Raw genomic sequence first — 22,126 nt, 5'->3', positions numbered from 1 at the left:
AACTATTTTCCATATCTAAAATGGAAAATAATTTTAAAAAGAATATATATATATATGTATACACTTAATGATTTTGCTGTACAACTGAAACATTATAAATCAACTATACTTCAATTTTTGTTAAAAAGTGTGCTCTTATAGCCACTAGTGGAGCCTCTGTCTCCTCATCTATCAAAAAAAAATCATATTTCCATCACAGCATTTTGAGGGGCTTGTGAAATAACATGAGTTAGTACTAGCATTTTTTGTGTGACTGCTTTCTGCTAAGCGACTGTGTGGGTGTGAACGTGTGTGCACGTCCTCAAATTTGCTTGACATCCACCTGAACATGTTTAGAAGAATTCCCTTGATAACAGTCATCTCAGACACAAATTCAGTCATCTTCTAAAAACTAGGGGCAGGGCTGGCTACAGGAAAAGTCCAAGAGGTAAAGAAGAAGAAACTATAGGCCCTGGTCTCAGCTGTGCCCCTCAGAAGAGAAAGGCAACTCCAGACAAGCAGTGGATTCAAGCAAGAGTTACCTGAGTCCTCAGTCAATCTGGATTTTGAAAACCCTCTTATTCTGCATAAAACTCTTCTTCATTTCACACCTGGTAAGTAAAGAAAAGCCTGTCCTTGCCGCCCTTCCCCCATCCCCACCCCAGCCTGCAACTCCTGACTTCACAGAGTGGTCTCACCAGGCCTCTGGTTTTTAAAAACCCAAAGTCAGCTACAGAGTCACCTCAACATTTGAAGAAACTCTGGGTTAACAGTCTGAAGAAGTTCACTCCGGAAAAATCAGCTCACTTATCCTCTAGTTGGGAAAAGGAATGAAGCAAAGTAAAGTTGCAAACCCTGGTCAAATGTATCATAAAACTCCACTTTCAAAGGCCCAACTGTGTGTCACTTGGCAGCAGGGTCCCCTGGGGGCTTCTCACAACCATCTTTCAGACTTAACTGTAAAGGCTTCACACACCTTCACACCCAAAGTAACCAAATGTTCCATCAAAACACATGGCTGCCGTGGGGCTGCTTGCCTCAAAGATGTTTCGGATATTCCCCGGGGCTTGAAGGAGAAGGCTGGGCCTATCAGAGTCAGCCCTCAATTCTCCAAACACTCACTTCAAACCAAACAGTAAGGGAGCCTGTGAAGCTGGGGTAGGGTGGGGTTTCTACGACTCACTGAGCACAGGACTTCAAATCTCAGCAGTGGAGTCTGGGAAGCTGAACCTGTGTCAGGGCTTTGAAAGAAAGTCCCGTGGGCAGTTATAGAATTTGCTTGAGGCATCTCAACCCCCAGAATCCACAAAGTTCCAACTAGTCGAGGTTGCTATGCATCAGGTATCTAAGGCCCTCAAAGCAGGGCCCCAAGAATAAACTCTCAGCGGGGCAGAAGGGCCTTCCCCTCTTCGGTGTCTCTGGCCCTTCTGAAGAAATGCTCTGCTTTGCTTAGATTTGGCATAAAACTTCAATGGCAGGCGCCATTAGAGGAGGCTACTGCCGATTCAGCTCTAAAGCCAATCCCTCCAAGTCGTTAGAGAGCTCATCACTCCTCCCCTCCCACTCCCTCCCCAAGGAAAGGAAGCAATCTGCAAATCCAAAAGGATTCTCCTTCTCACAGAGGAAGAGCTGGAGCCGCACCAATAAAGATTCCAATGTCAACTTCTGAGGACATGGAGTTTGCGAGTGATTTGAAACCGAGCTTTGTGAAGAGCCCTCGTCTGAGAATCAAAAGGCCCCGTAACTATGTTTTAATATAAAAAGAGGCAGGAAAATGCTCCTTTGAAGTAAACTACATCTCCTTCCATTGAGACACCAAAACTTTGCCATTAAAGATCAGTAATAATCTTTACATTTCAGAAAAATAGAACCAAACTTGTGCTTGGTCTAGAAGCCAAGACACAGCAAGGAAGAAGATCAGTGAGGGTCACAGCCTTGACTTACCTTTCAGACAAAGAGAGTTTTGTAAAACTCCAAGTCTGGGAGTTTTTTTCCAAAAGAAATGTGTAGGTACTTTCACCAAAGGACAGGAACTAGAATGTTCATAGCAGCATCATTCAGAATAGCCCAAACTGGAAACTCTCCAAATGGCCATCAGTAGTAGAATGGACAGATAAATCATGGTATAGTCATACAATGGAATACCAAAGTAATGAAAATAATTCAATGACAGCTACTACATACAACATGAATGGGTCACATAAATATAATTTTGAGCCAAAAATTTCATATGTAAAAAAGCATGTGCCATATTATTCCACAACAGGTTGTCAGAAGTCAGGACTACGGCCACTTTTGGGGAGGGGTGCCTGGAAGGGACTGGCAGGACTTCCTGAGGGCGGCACATGCTGTTTCTCATTCCAGGTGCTGGCTGAAGAGTGATGTTCAATTTGTAAAAATTCAATGAGCTGTACACTTATAATTTGTGCACATTGCTTTGTGCTGTAATTAGATCTCAAAAGTTTTACAAATATGTGTATATCATTTCTATATTGGGGAGAGGAGAGAGAAAGAGAATGAAGGAATGAATATGAATGAATTCTTTTCGTTCTAGGTAGCAACATTTCTCGAGAACCTAGAACTCTGTTAACAAGTTTTGATTTCCACTTGCTTACTTGGGGAAAGCTGTGATACTGCTCTGGTCACACACAGAAACTCTTCATGTCTCTCAGGGAAAAAAAAAAGACTACAGTTTAGTGCCCCTTTTATTCAGTGAAAGAAGACCAAATACTTGGGAGTAATTCTGTCATCTGTGCATTTTCAAGAAAACCAGTTCCTTTTTCTCCCTTTCTCTCCCCACGCTATACCTCTATGTGAGTCAGGGTCAGGTAACTGCTTTAACAAATATCCCCTAAATCTCACAATAAAAGTTGACTTCTCCCTCAAGTGAAAGCCAGACGAGTGATGGCCGACAGCCTGGTGTGTGGTGATTCTAGGACCCAGGCTCCTTCTATCTGGTGGCTCTACCATCCCTTAGCACCTTGGAGTCCTCTGCATGCAGCCAGCAGAGTGTGGGAGAAGTAAGCTGCAGAGGATGGTGTAGGAGCTTTTATATGCCCATCCCAGAGTAGAGCAATTATTCCTCCCACATTCCATAGGATAGAACTCAGTCACGTGATCTCATCTAACTACAAGGGAGTCTGGGAAGTGTAGTCTAGCTGTGTGCCCAGGGGGGAAAAAAAACATAAAGAGCTGTGAACACCTTAGCCATTCTCTATCATGCTTTGCCCAGATCTATCATCTCCTCTCTCCTGCTAGCTGTTCCATGCCTGGTGTTTGAGTGCAAGCAGCAGAAGACAGAGCCCTGGACAAGTCATTACAGGACACAATACAGCCAGTCCCAGGAAGTAAGGGCATGGGTGTCTGCACTCAGCACCACTTCCACAGCGGCCTAGGTCCTCAGCCAGCCCTCCTCTGCCATCAGAAGTCCACACCCCCCAACAGTGAGGGTGTTATACCAGCCGGTGCTAAATTGTCCTTGCAGTATCCCACAACATGAGCTAGGCCAGCCAAGCCAGAAAGCGAGACGGCATTCTTCTGTCCTTGTTTTCACCATGCATCAAGCCGGCCAGAATATTTATATTGGTTGAGGAGCCACAGGGGCTGGGTTTTATCCATTTTTATATCTATTTCCTTTACCCAAGCCCCCTGTTACTGACAACCATAAAACAACAAAAATAGTAGCATCGATGGCACATAGGTATTAATTAGCCTATACTATGTATTCTGTGTACGTGCCACACACCACCGCCCTGTCCGTGGACTGACTCATTTCATCTTCACCGCAATTCTATGTGGTAAGTACTCAGTATCCCCACTTCACAGATAAGGAAAGTAAGAAACAGGAACTATGAATTGTCGCACATCTGGCAAGTGTCAGAACTGAGGAAGTCAAAGACTGACATATACTTTTACTAGAAAGGCTACTGGGATTAAGAACACAGCCTGTGATCATGACAAAATCCCAGTCCCTCAGGGAGCAAACCTTGAACCTCAGCTTCCTAAGGAGGCCTTGATCCAACCAAGGTGAACAGGCCACAGAAAAGCATGCAGAGCAACTTGGAAAGAAAGTAAAGTCGAAATTGAGAAATAAAGAAGGGTGTCTCTTTGGTTTGGGGTTTGTTTTCTTTTAATTTTCCTTCTCACTCAACAGCCATTAAAAACTTTATATTGACAAATCAATCAAGAAAACCTAAAAGGGCTTTCAAATTTACCTTGACAAGCCAATACTCTTAGCCTGCACCACTTACTGTCTTTACGCAAATGTATTTGGAAGTGAATCTCATTTCTCACTATCACCTCCCACTCCATCACCAGCCTGGGATTCGTTGGTCTTGGCCTAAGGGACAAAGGGTTGAAATAAAGCCATACAAGCAGCAACCTTATGCAATATATTTCCCTTTCTGCAATTGGATTAGTTTTAATTAGCAAGGGCTCAAACTTTGCCAGATGAGCACTAGTGACATCTGATACCTGAGCAAGGTTCCAAAATCTCTTCTCTCACACCAAAGGCATTTAACCCAAGTGAAACTCTCAGGAAACGTTCCAGGGCATTCTTCCCGGTGTCTCTTCTTCAGTCTAGGTGCACTTAGATATAATCATTAGAAATCAAATTTCAAACAACTTTCTTCATCGTCCACATGGCCCCAAACTTTGAAGCATCCTTCTCTCTTGTCTATGAAGCAGAAAGCCCCTTGACTTCTCACCTGGAAAAGGATTTCTGTGGTATTTATTCATGCTACATTTTACCCTCCTCAAAATTAATCTGGAGAATCAAAGTCTCAATAAACATGCGCCATCTTGCAAATCGAAGCACTTCAGAGTTGAGGGGGCTGGCCAAAGCAGAACTCTGATGCGAAACTAAAATGGAAACTACAGCTTAACTCGCATTATTAAAATATAAATACAGGCTGGAGGAAAAGAGTCCAGATGCATGCTGGAGAGAAACATAAATATTGGTATTATATTCTAATGAACATTATGTCTCACTGGCTGTCATCCTTCCTTACAGCTCCTAGTTCTCCCTTCCCTTTGATGTCTAGTAAACTCAAGAGTAGCCAAACTCTAGAGTAGGGCTTCTTATTTAAGTCTAGATGCACTTAGATGTGTAATCATTAGAAATCAAATTTCAAACAACTTTCCTTATCCTCCACCAGGCTTCAAGCATCAACATGAGCTGAAAACACAGCTACAAATCAGCATTCCTGGCTACTTAAAAATTTGCCTTACGAGTAACAAGTTCTTTTTATTCCATGTCTTTTTAAATATTATTTTAGCTTTATCTTAGAAAAACCCCTACTTCTCGGTTAACCCTGGGGCCTCTGAGGCTAGATTCTTATCCTTGTGTCAAACAGGGTTCTCCCTAAAGCTCGGCACCATGATGTCATAAACAGCCAGACCATCAAACCAAAGTGAGGAAACGCCACTGTTCCATTGTGTGTTAGAAATCTTTTTTTTTCTTTCAAATCTTTTTTTAAATTGAGGTATAACTGACATACAGCATGTTATTAGTTTCAGGTGTACAACATAATGATTAAAATATTTGTATATATTATGATATGATTGCTGTATGTCTAGTTAACATCTACCACCTCACACAGTTACATTTTTTCCTTGTGGTGAGAACTTTTAAGATCTACTCTCTTAGCAACTGTCAAATATACACTATTATTGACTAGAGTCACCATGCTGTACATTACAGCCCCGGGACTTATTTTTCTTGTACCTGGAAGTTTGCTACTTTGCAAACCTTATACATGGACTTGCTGGTTCTTAGTCTGATCCTACTGGAGAGCCCAGAAGTTTCTGTGGAATCATTACCTTCCACACCCATTTTCATACAACAGCCCCAGTAGAGGCTAGTGCGAGGACACCAGAGTTCAAATACCGCTTTCTTAACTCAAAAGAACAATATCTACCTGAAGTGAGGGAATAGTCTCTATGTTCACAGGGGTGTGGATTACATGGGTGACTACAGTTGTCAAAACTCACAAAACTACAAACTTGACACCTGTACACTTCACTGTATGGAAATTATACATTGTTTTTTTTTAAAAAAAAGTATTCATTAGAATACCTTTTCAATTTTTCCAAGACAGCACGATAAGATTAATCAACAACACTCTAGGAGAAGTACCTCCTTCCTCACCATTCAAAGTGGTTTTGTAAACAGAAACAGACTCACAGACATAGAAAACAAACTTGTGGTTGCCAGCGGGGAGGGGGGTGGGAAGGGATAAATTGGGAGTTCGAGACTTGCAGATACTGACAGGTATATACAGAATAAACAAGTTTATACTACATAGCACAGGGAAATACCTTCAAGATCTTGTAGTAGCTCACAGTGAAAAAGAATATGAAAATGAATATATGTATGTACATGTATGACTGAAACATTATGCTGTACCCCAGAAATTGACACAACATTGTAAACTATACCTCAATTTAAAACCTTTTTTTAAATAAAAAACAAAGTGGTTTTGTAAAATGCATTAGTTTTTGCTGTTGTTGCTTTTTTTTTTCTCCTAGAAGGAGCAAGACACACTATAGCATGGATTCCTTTGGAACAAGCCTGGCAAAGTTAGAGTAGAGGAGGGCTTTCCTTTTCTTTTTAATTTTATGCCCTTCTGTATGGACTGAACTACCCAGCTCTGAACTTGAAACAAAAAGTGCCAATAGCTCTAAACTGGATCCAACCACTTGTTATTACTTCCTCCAAACCACCACTGTGTCTCAGCAGGAGAACCGCAAGAGCGCCCTACCTGGGCTCTCTGCTTCTGCCGTTCCCACAGCCTCTTCTTGACACAATCGCCAAAGGGATCCTTTAAAACTGTAGGTCAGTCATGTCACTGCTAGGCTTAAAACCCTGCAACGAATCCCCACTTCACTAAGAGCAAAAGGAAAGTCCTGCTAGACCTTCCACCAGCTGCCCTCCACTATACCCAACCCTGGACCCAGCCTCCCACTCTCCTCCGTGCTCACTCCACACCCAGCACACTGGCCTCCTTACCATCCCTCCATCATGTTGGGCACACTCTCACCCCAGGGCCTTTGCACTAGCTCTCCTTTCATCTGCCTGAACCCTAACTCTCTGTATCATTAACTCCTTCACTTTTTTCCAATCTTCACTCAAATGCTGTTTCCTCAATGAGGCCCACCTGACCATCCCATTTAAAATGGCCACCCCACTCCAACCCTCCGATGGCCCTCATCCTGCTCTAGTATCTTTCTGCCCCTTATGCTTACCACCTGCTAACATGCTTCGGCATCTCCTTAGAAGTATCAGGTGTGTTGTTTATGGTTTGTCTCTCCCCACTGTAAGCGCTTTGTAATTTTTTGTTCACTGATGAAACTCAAGGGCCTAGAACGGTGCCTGGTGTGTAGTTAAATGAATGAATCTGGATGATAAACTCACTGGTCATTGTTAAAAATATCTATACTTCTCTGCATAACAAAAAGAGGCCACAATGACCGTAGGAATCTTAACAGTCGTCTGACCACGTAGACGGACAGAGCATTGCTTGGTCAGCTGTCTCCTTTCCCCTGACCCAGCATTTCACAGATCCAGGCAGAGGTTTACACCTACTTGGAAAAAATGAACACATGCCTCCCACTCTGCATGATCCAATTATAGTACCAATAAAATAACAGCCAATAATTACCAGGGGTTCACCACGTGCCAGGCACAGTCCTTGGTGCTTGCACACCTGACTCCTTTGGTCCTATCCACAACCTAATGTAGTAGGTACTGTTTTTACCTCCCTCCCATAATAGATGAAGAACAGGAAAAATTCTGTGAATTGTCCAGTCATACAGCTCCGAAGGGGCAGACCCAGGATTTGAACCATGTGGTCTGACTTCAGCAGGCACACTCTGGACCACATATTCACTTCCTTCCAACAGTTATACAAACCAGATATCTGACAGCCTTACTCAAACTGAGCCTAAGCAAACTACAAAGGTCATGAATTCCAAACCTTTCTTTAAGGGACAAAGTGCGAGGACATAAGGTTCTCACCAAATATCCTCAAAGAAAGGGATAAGCACTTAGATTCTCTGCCTTTTACAAACCAGGGAGAGCAGCGGACTCTAGGACCCAGAGAGTCCCCTTGCAGTCCAACTTTATAGTCGTTTGATGGCTAAAACACCAAAGCAGTTTCCCCCAAATAAACTCTTTATCCATTATGTACAAGAAAATTTAAATAGTCCCTCTGATGGCTGTAAGTGAGTCCAGTTTGAGCCAGACTAACCTCATTTCCCTTTTGAGTAGGGTTATTAGACTGGGAGATCAAAGGAATGCTACAGACATATGGTATCTTGATTTCAGCAAACCATTTGACAATCACTCATGATGATAGATCTTGTGGGCAAGGTGGAGAAATGTGGTTTGAATGGGAAGGTGGGAGAGCATTCGTGGCTGCTGCAACAATGGTACCCAAGGAACGATGATTAATAGATGTCAGCTTGGAGGGATGCTGCAAGAACTGCCTGCCAATGGGCTCTGGCCGTGAGTCCACCTGAACAGGAATTTTATCAAAGATGTGGGTGATGGGCTAGCATCATGTTTATGATGTCGGCAGAGAGCAAAACGCTGTGGGCGGGAGCTGACACAGTGAATCAAGATTTTAAACCATCACCACTGATTGGAAGTGAAAGAGCAAAGCAAGCAAGATTCAATTTAACAGAGACAATGGGGGAGTCTTGAGAAATTTAAGTTCAAAATACCAACCACACAAATGAAATAGAGGAAACCTCATGTAAAAGAGATTAGATATGCCACTCTAAAGGAAAGAGGCTTGTTGGGCCATTAGGGCAATGATGGACCAGCAGTGTCGTGCAATGCTTAAAGTGATAAGGGCCACCTTAGTCCTAGGAGGGCATTCACTTATAGAAAGGAGTACATTCCTGCTCTGCACCTGTGGCAGAGGGTAGCCAGACTGGAAGCAGGACAGGAAATCTGGCATTAAGAGTCCTGGTTGAAGGAACTGACGTCGTTTTACCTGGGATGAAGAAAGCTGAGAAAGGACCACAACAGTAACCCCTGGACACCTAAAAGATGTCCTAGAATAGAGATTACAGACAGATTCCATACAGTTCCAGAAAGCAGATTAGGACTAAAAGGCAGGCACTAGAAAAAGACAGATTTAGTCTCAGCGTGGATAAGGGCTGTTTGAGAATGGGAACTATGCAGCAGTAAAACCGTGGCGTGGGTGGCCGCTCCCAGGAGCTCCAGAGGGCATGGAAACGTGCTGCGCTTTCACTGGGACATCTTCAAAGTGAGTCTCACCCTGGGTGGGAGGTTGGAGTCGATGGATGCTAAGGTCTTTCCCAACTCTAAGAGCCCAAGACTCTCCAAGTCTTGTTAACTTCATTTTATTCTTGGTTATTTTCACTTTGAAGGACTAAGGCACTTTATAATTAAGTAATTTTTCAGCATACGGATGCCCAGGTCTTTAGACTCCAACTTCAGTACACTCAAACCTTCTCAGGTTCATTAATAGATTGAGGGACAGACATTAATGTCAGAAACAAAGCCTGACCATGGCTGTCCTAATCATTTACAAAGCTAAGCTAGACAGGTTCTCTGCCCTTTGTGGGCTTACAGTCTGGTAGGAGGGCTTCTCCAAAACCTTATTTCAACAAATTTAGACCTTAAAATGAGAGCCTTACATTCAGAAACCATCCTCCCTACTTATCTTTCATTTTCATTTATCATCAAGATGTGATTCATGAAGAATTCTTGATGTAAAGAGAACTTACCAGAAGTTTTGTGACTGAGAATTTGTTCCAGGGATAATCTTCCCATGATTTCTGAATCGAGTGTCCCACAAAATCTTGTGTTCCACAATTTTTAATAGAGTAAAAAGAAATTCAACTCAGCTATTAAAACAAAATTCCCACTAACGTTTAAAATTATCTTTGTCCCTAAAATTTCAAAGTATTATATGAAGTCAATGAATCCTTAAGAAGTTTGGTCTGACACGGGACAAGAGGAGAGATTTCACATGTGACTGCAATTTCAAGGTGATGCCTGTTAAAGGTAGGCGAGAAGCTCTGGGATTGAAGATGTTTCTGAGAGCTTCTGTGGACTTTACACTTTCCTGATGACATTGTGTAGGAAAGGTCTCCACAAACAGGAAGGAAGCAATCTTTACTGTTACCAACTTCGCAGTATCAGCCAAACAGAGTCTCAAGGATTTCCTACGTAAAGTAGTTTGGTAGTTTTCATTTGAAAGCCCAATCCAACACAACAAGAAAAGTCTAGAAAGAAATGTTTTGCTGTTACTAGTTAAGACGAAATTATACCCATGAATTACTAACCTTTGAAAGATTGCTTTCTTCTCAGTTGCTCCGTGACAGGTTTAAAAGCAGCTTTCAATGGAGCTGTTAGGATCTCATAATGCCTCAAAAAAAAAAAAAGAACCTTGCTGAGCAGAGCCAGGAAAAAAAGATACCTAATCACAGTTACTAAAACATCCAAAAAAAAAAAAAAGAAAGAAAGAAAGAAAAGAAAACCACATCAACCAGACTGCCAAGGGTTTTTGCGGATGGTAAGATGAACAGAATAGGGAGGAAAAGGATCACCCATCCAAAAGCAGGAAGAATCCATGATCAGCATTGCCATATTGACTCAAAATGATCGATACAACTCGTGTGTTACTTCCTAGTATGTTTCTGGGTTTAGTAGTTTCTGTGTCTGCTCTGGCTGAAGTTATGCTTCTCAAATAGGGAGTTTGGATCTCCTGGGGCCGTAACTGACCCATTCCACAGGACCATAAATAGTGCTCCCTAAGGCTGACCAATGGAACACTGAGGAACTGAGGGAGTGTGTCTTCACCATCTGAGTTCCTTTTGTGCCTCTTCTCACTTTTGAAGCACCGAAGATCTCCTCCTACGCCAGTGAAAGGTTCAAAGTGCAAGAAGTTTTTGTGGCAGGCAACCCCAGGAATCACCCATAGGTAAGTGAGAAAATGAGATGGAGAAAAGGAGGTGGAGAACACATAGTACATTAGCAAAGAAGTCACCACTGTGGGCAACTGGAGCTCAGTCTACTGGGGAACTCTGAGAGGTGGCGGAGAACATGCCTCAGAGCTCTCTCATCCAAGGGGCACTGGAGCAGGGCCACTGGTCCACCAATGACCCACCCATCACTGGTTGAATGCTGCTGCAGGGGCATTACCTTGCTGACACTTCTGCCTTTCCCTACATGCAAGGCCAAGCACGGTCCATCAGACAGAACAAAAAGCCCTAGGTAGCCTTCAGAATGAGACATCAGGGCTGAAGGAATCTAGCAGAGCACCAACAATGCCTGCTGTTCAGAAGAAGAAAAGCTAAGATTCAAGGTTAGCACAGAGTTCTGGAAAACTTGAAGGCAGGAGGTGGCAGGCAAGGAATCAGGTTCCACTTCACAGAAAAGATGACATATCCACTGATTATCAAAGAGAGAGTAGGAATGAGGCTGTGGAATGTTCCAGAAGGAAAGAGTAGTATACACACAGGCATAAAGAATGAGAAAGCCTGGCAAGATGGGGAAGACCCAATAAGTAGTTCAGTCTGACTGGACTGGGGTGGAAGATGTGGACAGCAGGGAGGGACAACAGGTAGAGGAGCAAGAGATGAACCCTGTCAAGTAGACAGAAGGATATTGAGAAGGGCTTTGATTTTAACATAGCAATCCCCCTGGATGTGTGCCGCCCCGCACGGGAGAAACGTCTAATGTGTGGGAGTGTAGTTTGTGGACTCTGACCCGGACCCAAATTCTAGGCTCCAGCCCTTTCTAGCTGTTGCTACCTGAAGCAAGTTGCTAATCCTCAGTAAGTAGGAAAATAACAGTACCTCTCTCAGAGAGCTCTTGTGAAGATTAAATTAGGTGATTCATATAAAGATCTCAGCACAGGAAATGACATATAGCAGAACTCAATAAAATATTACCTAAAAATAAAATCAATCTACCCTATAGATGTCACTGCAGTGAAATGAGGAAATGATGGTCTTTTCAGTAAGTGGCAATGGATTAATTATGCATCCACATGGAAAAAAATTCATCTTGACCCCTATCTCACACCATTTGCAAATCTCAATTCATACAACTCATGAATGTAAATGACAAAGGAAAAACAAAAAAACTTCTAGAGCATAGGAGAAGAGCCTCATGATCTTGGGGTCAGTGAAGAATCTGCTTAAGAACAAAGAATACTAACAGAACACAAAAAATACTAACCATAAAGAAAAGGATTGATAAACGGGACTACATAAATATAAAAACTTCTGCTCACCAAAAGGTAACACTAAGAGAGTGAAATGGCACATGACAGAGGGCAAAACCTATAGCTCACAAATAACTCCTACCCACAATACATGCAGAATTCATACAAGACAAGGAAAAAAACGTACAAAGAACCTTACTGAAAGATGAACAAAGGCCTCAAACAGGTTATCCACAAAAAAGAATATTCAAATGGTCAAAAATATATATGAAAAGGTGCTCAACCATAAAAATCATCAAAGAAATGCAAATTTAAACCAGACCATACCAGCATTAGTGACGGCGTGGAGCAACTGGAACTTGCATATACTTCTGGGACTATAAATTGCTACCATCAGTTTAGAAAACTGTTAGGCAGTAGCTACTAAAGCCAAATGTGTACATCCCCTTTGATCTAGCGATTCCACTTTTAGATACACTCTAAATAGCTGTGTATACATAAGCCCATCAGAAGGCATGTAGAAAAATGTTTGTGGCAACAGCCCTAAAGTGGAAACCACCCAAATGGCCATCATTAGAATCAATTAACAAATTGCGGTACATGCACACAATGGTATTTTATTCAGCAATGAGAAGGAACAATCTATTATATATGCAACAATCTACTATATACGCAACAATGTTGGGTGAGCAATGCTAGACACTAAAAAATACATACTAAATGATTCCACTTTCATTAAGTTCAAAAACAGGAAAATTTAATTGGAGACGTAAATCAGAAAGATGGTTATCTTTGGGGTAGGGGGTAGTGCCTGATAAAATGGGCCTCAGGAGGGTGGTTCAATAACACGTTTTATTTCTTGATCTGGGTAATGGTTACGTGAGTTGTTCACTTTGTGAAAATTAACCAAGCTGTACATTTATGGTCTATGCACTTTTCTGCAGCAATGTTCAACTTTAATATAAAGTTTACTTTAAAACTCAGAAACTAAACATAATCAACAGCATTCAAAGAGCCAATGACATTAAACTGTCTCAGGATGAACCTTTTGGGGTCAAGGACCATGAAAGCAATTCCAAAGTCTCAGGTTTTAGTGACTGAAAAGCTAGACTTACTTCATGTTTATGAGCATTAAGTCTCAGAAGGCTCTCAACACAGCCGGGTGATCCCCCCTACACTTCCTCATCGCATCCATGGTCCCTCCCTGCAACAACATTAACACCTCGCCCTCTCTCCTCATGTTACCAACACCCTCTCAGCTGAAGACCTTCCCACATAATTCACAGAGAAAACGGATCTAATGGTCTAAGAATGCCCCATCCAAGCACTATCAGTTCACCAGCCCACCTGCCCCTCTACCCATATCCCCCATCTTCCCTCCAGTTCCCATGGGTGAAAGAGGGCTCTGATCCCTTCCCCTCTCAGCTTCTCAAGGAATTATCATAATTATCCAGTTCTTTCCCCTGAATCATCAATCTCCCCCTCTCCCTGGAATCTACACATGCCTAAATACCAACATTTTTAAAGGAAATCTCCCTTGACCCTGCCTTTCCCTCCAGCCATGGCTCCATTTCCCCACTCCCCTTCAGAGCAAAACTCCTTGTAAGAGTTGTCTGTGGTTGCTATCTCCTCCTCCATCCATCCTGTTCTCTCTTCATTACTTCTTATTTGGCCTTCATCTTACCCCTTCACTTAAATGGCACTTAATCAGGGCCACTCATTGCTAACCAGTTAGCAAACTCAATGGTCTTGTCTCATCTTCCTCTCAGAAGCATTTGACCAAGTTGACTCCTCCTCCATTCTTGAGACACCTTCTCCTTGCTTCCATCATAGCACACTCTCCTGATTCTCCTTCTAGCTTTCTGACTGCTCCTTCTCAGACTTTCTTCTCCTCTACTAACCTTCCAAAGTTGGACTGACCTAGGCTAAGCCCTGCCCCCCTTTTCTTTACTCTCTACACTGCCCTAGTTCCGAGGCTTTGCATATCATCTCTACCCTTAAGTCTTAGGGCTACATCTCCAGCCTGGACCTCTCTCTTGAGTTTGGAACTCACACATATAATTGTCTAATACACACAGGCATCTCAAGTTAACACGGGACAAACAGAAAAGTATTGAGTCCATTCCCGCCACTCGCACCCCGCAGCCCAGTCATGACAGATCTACTCTTCTACTCACCTTACCCATTTCTAGAAATGGAACTTCTATGAGTTAAGCCCAAAAACCTAAGGTCCTCCATAATTACTTTTTGTTCTCATACCTTTTACCCAATCCAGTTAGTAAGTCCCATCAATTCCATCTCCATAATGAATTCAGAATCCGACCACTTCTCACTGTCTCCCTAGTCCTAGCCACTGTCACCACTCACATTGTCTAACTGGTCTACTGGTCTCCAGACTTATTTCCAGAGTGACTCTGCTGAAGTATATGTCAGATTATGTCACCCCTGCAAAAACCACCCCAGCCTGTCTCGGGGCAACAGGACGCAGCTGTCCAAGAAGGGTGATCCGAGTGGGAAGGCTATACAGGGGGTATGGAGGCACCCAGACACATTCAAACGGGGAGAAAAAGGAACTTCAATCACTTTTAGGCTTTCTCTCCCTTTCAAACTCCTCTAGGCCTCGAGCAATGCTAAAGGGAGATGCATAATGTAGTAGACGCCACTGGTATTCCACCCACAGCCCTTCTGCCCTCCCCAGAGGACCCCTGCAGACATTCCTGTACACACCATAGGCATTTGGCATCTCTCTACGTGGCCAGGGAGCATGCTGAGCCCACACATGGCACAGGCCCAGGAGCCAGAGAGTTCATGCTCCAGGTGCCACTCTCCATCAGTGAGGGGTGGAAGTTGGTGGAGAAATACTCCAGCTTCCTCACTCTTCAGTGCAATACTTCTGAGGTATGTGCTGGATTGAATCCCACTTGCCTGGGATGGAAAGCAGCTCACAATGTCCATGAGGTTTCCTCTTTCCCTGCCCTACTTCCCCACTCTCTCCTCACGTTTCGGGGGGGGATCCCTTCTCAAATAAATGCATGCACAGAAATCCTTGTCTCCACCTCTGCATGCCAGGAAACCCAAATTAAGACACATAATATTGTGCTTTTCTTCGCAAAGGTAATGCCTTTTATAACATCAAACAAGAACAATGCCCTCCTAAATTTATATGGACAAGAGACAAGAGAGGTTTGGACACAAAGTCTGGAGACAATGTTTTAGAAAAATGTAAAAATTAATAGGAGATTTTAAATCTATTCCTGGGTATTATATTAGCTCCATCTTTATTTATTCATGTATAAGTACACAGAGTATATGTTCATCAATTGTATGCACATACCCAAAGTCCCTCTTTTCTCTATTAACCATTAATCTGTACTCCAAACAGCTAAAAGGATTGTATAAAATTCTGGATACGTAACTATCCACTCCTCCCGCTAAAGAAAGAGGGCAGAAGAGAATACATTCTGCTCCAGAGCTGAGTTTCACTTGTGAGAAATCTAACTTAAGGAGCAGTGTGTCACAATCACTCACACACACACACACACACCGGAAATGTATTCACCACTCAACAGTCTGCAAAACTCCCCTCCACTTCTTTTGAAGTGAAATCACCACTCACCCCAACCGCACTCCCCAGATATCAGCACCGTTGAAAGTGAAGGGCCAGTCTCTGCTGTGTGGTTTGGGGTAAAAAGGAGGCAGGATTAAAGCGCTTATTTCAAGTCCCAAAAGTAAAATACGACTTGGCCTACGGCAGTCCTAATTCTTTCCAGAACTCATCCCCGGAATTGCCCTTTTAAACAACCAGTCATTAACCCAACTCCGGGCCTTTTATAGCTGCGAAAACCGATCGCGCACATCATTTATTCATTACGCTTATTATTATTATTATTGCAGAAAAGCAGCGAATTCCCAGGGCGGGGTTCAAAGAGTTTGGGGGAGGGGGGCTGGGGTGGGGACGAGTGCGTGAACGGGGAGGAGGCTGTGCTGGGTTGGAGAGCAGAGGTGCCCGGAAGTCCCTGGGGAAGGATGCCGCGAGAGCGCCCCCGCCCCGCGCGCTCGGCGGCCACCGTGCACCGGCGCAGCTGCTGCAGCAACCGGGGAAGCTTCTTATGTAAGTCAGAGCCGCTGACATCACCTTCGCCGCGAGCGGCGAGCGTCGAGCGTCGCAGCCGATCTAGGCGCCAAAGGACCAGCGTGCTGGCCTAGGGCCCCCGCCCACCGTCCGGTTGTTCCTAAATAACTCAGCCGCCGCCTGATTTGGCCAACAGTGCACCAGGGAACCCTCCTGAACACCTCTCGGAAGGCAGATGATACAAAATGGCATTTATTGGGAGCCCTAGGATGTCGCAAGAGTGAAGTTAACGGGCAGCAAAGGTGCCCGGGGGTCTTCCACATGCGGGTGGATTTGGGCGACAGTACACAAGACGGGAGCAGGGGGTGTACACTTTTGGGATTCTCGGAGGGCAGGGCCATTTAGTAGGAACCCTGTGCTGTTAAGGGCAGAATAGAGGTCCAAGGGTCTCATCGATCTCCCCAGGGCCGGGGACACTCCTACCTCCATGCCTTTCCAGGACACAAGGCTGGAGGAGAGCGCTTTGGAGTTCACTCCAGGAGGCGAGCGGCGCCACGATATGTTGCATCCGAGTGCAAGGCATAAATTCTGGGCTCGGTACAGCCCTCGAGGTCGCAGTAAGAGGGACAAAACCGCCACGGCGTTGCCGAAGCCCTAAAAGGACACTCACTACTCCTAGAGCTCCCCTCAAGCATGCTGGGGGTGGGCACTACAGGGCTCCGGGATGGGCTGCTGGAAACCAAAGAAGTTGCACCAACCTCCTTGCCCCCTGGGAAGGGATGGGGAAATAGAACCCTGAAGGTGAATGTCAGACTCCTCTGCCTCCTGTGTCCCCCATAAACGGTCCCTTTCAGTCGGAGGCTGCCTTCGAGTCCCGAGGCGGCCCCTTTAACTTTCTCCCCTCAGTGTCCATCCCAGCCCGAGTCCAGCCTAAACTCCAGGAGGATTAGGGTGGGTCCCAGGAGAAGGGAAGGGTGGGAGGCAAGAGTAAGGTGCAAGCTGTAGGAGCGCCGCGGGTCTGAGATTGCGGCGACCGTGGAGGGCGCGAGGGCCCGGTGCCGGAGCGGAGCACCAAGGGGGCGGACGGCGCGGGTACTCACGCACTGCCTCCTGCTTAGGGTCCAGCGTGCCGAGGACGCGCTGCACGCCGCCGAGCTTGCCCTGCAGGGCCCAGACGCGGCGGTGGGTGAGCTGGATGTCGCTCTCGAGCTCCTGGAAGAGGCTGCACGCGTGCCGGGCCACGTCTGAGAGCTGCCGGAGGACGCGGGCCAGCGCCGCGTTGCTGAGCGCGCACAGGTCCAGCATGAGCAGTACGGCCGCGGCCGCCGCCGAGGACGCCTCGCCAGCCGCGGACGCCGCCTCCAGGACCCCCGCCGCGCTCTCCTCGCCGGCTGCGGGAGCCTCTCCGTGCGGCGGCGCCTGGTCGGTCGGCGCGGGCACCGTCTGAGGAGGCTGCCCAGGAGGCGCGGGGGGCGCGTGGGGAGGATCCTCTGGCCCCGGCGCCGAGGTATCGTCCTGTCGGCTGGGCGGCTGCAGGGGCGGCGGCGGCTCAGCGCTGCCTCCGTTTGCGTCTTCCACCGGGCCAGGAGCTGGGCGCCTCTGACGGCACAGCCACTGCGGCTCCACAATCCGCTTGGCGAAAGGCATCCCGCACAGCCGGGCCTCGACTTTCTGGTCTCCTCAAAGCGCTCCTGGCGAGCAGGGAAGCGGGCGCGCCCACCTGGGCCGGGAGAGGGCAGGAGTCGGGCAAAGGCGCGTTCCGGCAGTCGGGATACGCAGGGGGTTCCTCGCTCACCTGGCCTCCTCCTCTTCCCCGCCCTCTCTCTAGCAAATCAGTCCAGCCGGCCCTCGAACACGCGCACCGTTCCCTGAGGAAGATGACAAACACGGGGCACAGAAATCCCGGGGTGCGCCTGGGCTCTCCTCACTTGCTTCCGACCCGGGTTGGCTGCCTCAGCTCCATCATTCCTGTGCTCGCCGCCGCCGCCCCGGCTGCTGCTGCCGCCACCGCCTATATAAATGGGCGTGTGTGTGTGTGTGTGTGTGTGTGTGTGTGTGTATGTGTGTGTGTGTGTGCGCGCGCGCGCGTGTGTGTCTGGGTGGGTGGGTGTGAGTGTGTGCGCGCGCCTCAGTTTAAAAGTACCCCGGCGCAGGCCTCTCCCCGCGCGCCCCTCGGCCGCTCCGGGGAGCAATTGCGCCCGGGATCCCTCTCCCTCTCTGGGCGGGGAGGAGGTTTCGGAAAGGCGCTTTGAAAAACCCGGAGAGAGGAATCCGCCTCCAGCCCAGGCGCAGGAGGCGGCGCGGGGGCGGCGGGGCGGACGCAGGGCGGGGGAAGGCCAGGGCGAGGGGGGCGCAGCGCCCTGTGCGGCCGCTGGGAGTCACTGGTGGCCTCACCGTGCCTGGCGCGTTTAGACGCAAAAACACTTCCTCGCCTCTGAGGGGTTAGGATTGAGACTGTCAGTGTGGCCTAGGCGCAGAGTCCTCACATTGGGGTTGGGGGTTGTGGGCAACGAGCGCAGAGGCAGGAGGGTGGGGTATTGGGGATGCAGCAGATCTGGCATGCTGGAGCAAGTTGCTTTGCCGAATTCCAGCTCTGAGCAAGTCCTTTGGGTTCTTAGCAGGGAAAACTGAGCTGCCCCTTGGAGTGCCCCAGGCTCTGTGCTCGCTGAGACACAGCTGTGGAGGGTGACCAGCCATGGGAGCATCCTGGTGCAGCCAGGGTGGCCAGGGTGCTGTTTATACCCCCCTCCCAGGCATCCCTCGGCCGCTGCGCTGGGCCGGGTCTCTATAGAATATCATGAATGAGACCCAAAACACCCACGAGCAAAACCCCCAGAAAACTGCTTGCAAAATTCATTGACACGTTAGGTGCGATAAGCCTGATGACCTCCCTGTCCCCTTACTGTGCTGATCAGATACAGGGATGTTAAAGTTCTCCATCAGAGAGCTGATGATTCACAGAAGAAAGGAGAGATTTCCCCTTCAGTTAACTGCAAGGTATAATTTCTAAAAAGGCATGTACAGTATTTCGATTACAGCAATCTACAGGCTGGATGCCGTCAGCCTAAAACTGAAAAAGCGTTTGAGAAATGTTAATAAAATGCATGCTTTCGTCCCTCCAAAAAGAATACTATAAAAATATTTTTTATTTTAAAGCCACAAGTCAGATCTTGGGAATGCAGACTTCATTTCATGTGTCTAAAGAGAACATGGAAAAAATATGTTTTATGGCAACAATAAAGTCCTCCAGACCTGTGGTGCTGTCTCCTCTCCCCCCTCCCCGCCTTTAGTGGAAGCCTGGGCAAAGCCCCACACTCAGCAGTCAGGACTGGCCCATGCTTCAGTTATAAAGTCTTCCACAGACCCTTCTCTTATTCTACCTCAAAAAATAACATTTTTGGCAAGGGAGTGTCCCTGTTTATAAAAGACCCAGGCTGGGGATCTGGGGGTAATGGGGCATGATGTCTGCAAGGTACACGTAAACAAGAAGCATGATGATAATAATGTATATGGACAAAGAGGGAGAAAAAAAGAAAATATGACGAAAGGTACAAGATAGTGAGTCTAGGTAAAGGGCATTTGGGATTTGTCATACATTTCTTGCAACTTTAAATTTGGTTTTGTTTCCAAATAAAAAGTGAAAAAAATGGGACAATATTTGTGGAAAGGGTCTTTTAGGAGATGTTTTTTTAATCTCACAAACCTAGAGAGCTTTGAGCTGGCTGTTTTCAAATTTAGCTTGACTTCTGAATATGTTCACAATTCTCAACATGAGTTCTGCTAGGTAGCCAAACTATATACTCCACCCTAAACCCCGTGAGGCAGAAAGAACAATCAGGGGCATTTAAAGGCATCCATTTATAGGGAGCCTTGTGGCAGGTGGGCCCTGACTGTCACTGCCCCTCACCCAGAACTGTCCTATTCACAGCATTCAGGGGCCAGTGCAGCGAGTCCAGCTGAACACTACCAAGGGCCATGAGTGGGATGGGGCTCTCATTCCTAAGGGGAGCTTCGGATTATTGGGGGATTTCCTACCTGGGCCAGAGGACCCCTCTCCACCTGAGAGAGGTGACTGGAGGGAAGGGCTGAAAAGTCCCACGGGAGGGGGAGTTCTCCTCCACGCCCAGAAGGGGTAGGATTCCAGGGGGTAATTAAGTCCGACAACAGGCTAACTACCTCAATGTCTGCTCCGAAGTGGTCAGCAGACCCTCAAGTCAAGAATTCAAGATGATTCAAAGTACAGATCAGCTCTTTGTAATCTCCTGGACTCCTGGTTGTGTGCTAATAAAGCCATTTGGGTCAAAATGCAAAGCTTTGCTCTTGGCTTTTGATCACCATCGGTCTCACTGCCCTCAGCCCTCCATTGGTAGTCTGCATTGACCTCTCCAAGGTCACTTTAGTTTTTTATTTTTGCTGACTCTGAAGGACAACTTTCCTTTCAAAGTCACCAAAAATAAAACTAATACAAATAAAAATATTCATTAATACCATGAGTTGATGTGTTTCTCAGTCCACTGTAAGGTGTGAATACTGGCACTTTTAGAAAAGTGATTGTTAGACATCCGAGAGATTGTCTAAATAAAAAACAGTGAGCTAGCTATGCAAGGGCAGCTTCAGACAACCCCAGGCCTCATCTGCCCCGCCCACTTCAAGCTCCACCCACACCCCACAGTTTTCCTATGGTTCCTACTTTATAGAACTAAACCACTAAAATCAATCAGTGTAGCCGCCCCATGCCGTCATAATGGGGATACATGAATATTACTAATGCCAAGGAGTTTCCTATACATTCAGGAGCTGGGTCTCTCTTATTCAAATCCCCGATGGCCCCATCAGACTCTGAGATTTCCCACAAAAAGCTCTGATGGAATCAAGGTTGATATCTGAAGCCAGACTGTTCTATCTACTTCTGTGTATGTTGATCTCTCCCGATCACATACCATCCCCCAACCCATGTACACATATTTATCACCCTAATCTTGCAGCCGAAGTGGAAAAGGCAACATTTAAAAATGACCCCATTGCCTAATACCTAGCAGTCATTCATGCAGCTCAAAGGCCAGCAAAGTTCCCCTATAAAGTCAAACATTCAGTCAGTATAAGCCTTATGCCATTGTAAAGTGAACAAAGTATCCTGTTTCACCACGCCCCACCGTTCCACCCCTGCCTGCCTCGGCCCAGAGGGACAAGGTCTTTGTTGGAGCAGAGGACTGGCATGGGGAAGCCACAAAAGACAATTCTGCCCTCAGCCTGGCTCGCCTCCCGTTTGCACGGAACCGTAGTCAAGCTTCCTCTAGAACCTCACAAGCAACAAGGCAGAGATTTTTGAAAGGTTCCTCACCAAAAATCTCTGTTCCGTTTCAAATATCCCAGCATCCGTGCTGCACCATCATTAGTTATACTTGAAAAATATTTCTTTTGTCTAAGAAAATTCCAGGAGACACATGGGCTTGTTAGCATAATCGTGTAATTATAGTGACTGAAATCTCCCTTCCTCCACCCAGTTGCACCTATTCCTCACTTCCCCACTTTCGTTCCCTCCTAAAAGCCCTGCTGCTAAGTACAAAGCTGTTAAGTAAAAAATATTTTCAATAATTTCATTGGACAAAACTATGAGCCTCCCATCCCCACCCAAGTTACCCAAACCATTTCACAGATAGAAAAATATAGCTAGTTTACATAAGGAAAAAGCAACAATTTGAAAGTAAACAAGTATGGTTTGTTCATAAAGCATAGTGTTAAAGTATCTTGTAATGGAGGTGCATTATACTTGCCAAAGGAGGAAGAGCTGATTCGAGAGTCTGAGGCAGCGGTGGTTGGTGGGGAGGGAGAGGTGGCCATTTGGGGGAAACTCCTGGAAAGTAATATG

General features: G+C 46.1%; 1 protein-coding gene across 1 annotated transcript in view; it reads right to left on the bottom strand.

The window, feature by feature from the left end:
• Positions 1-18,481, bottom strand: part of NHS (NHS actin remodeling regulator) — a 337,575-nt gene extending 319,094 nt beyond the window's left edge. The window contains exon 1 of the mRNA XM_072956295.1: positions 17,358-18,481. Within this exon, the coding sequence (XP_072812396.1) occupies positions 17,358-17,904 (547 nt within the window). The 5' untranslated portion in view covers positions 17,905-18,481. The remainder of the gene's footprint in view (positions 1-17,357) is intronic.
• Positions 18,482-22,126: the final 3,645 nt, after the last annotated feature.

Source organism: Vicugna pacos, chromosome X (assembly GCF_048564905.1).
Source record: "Vicugna pacos chromosome X, VicPac4, whole genome shotgun sequence".
Taxonomy (NCBI): domain Eukaryota; kingdom Metazoa; phylum Chordata; class Mammalia; order Artiodactyla; family Camelidae; genus Vicugna; species Vicugna pacos.
Note: the sequence above shows the minus strand (reverse complement) of the source record. Positions and strands in the feature narration are given on the sequence as shown.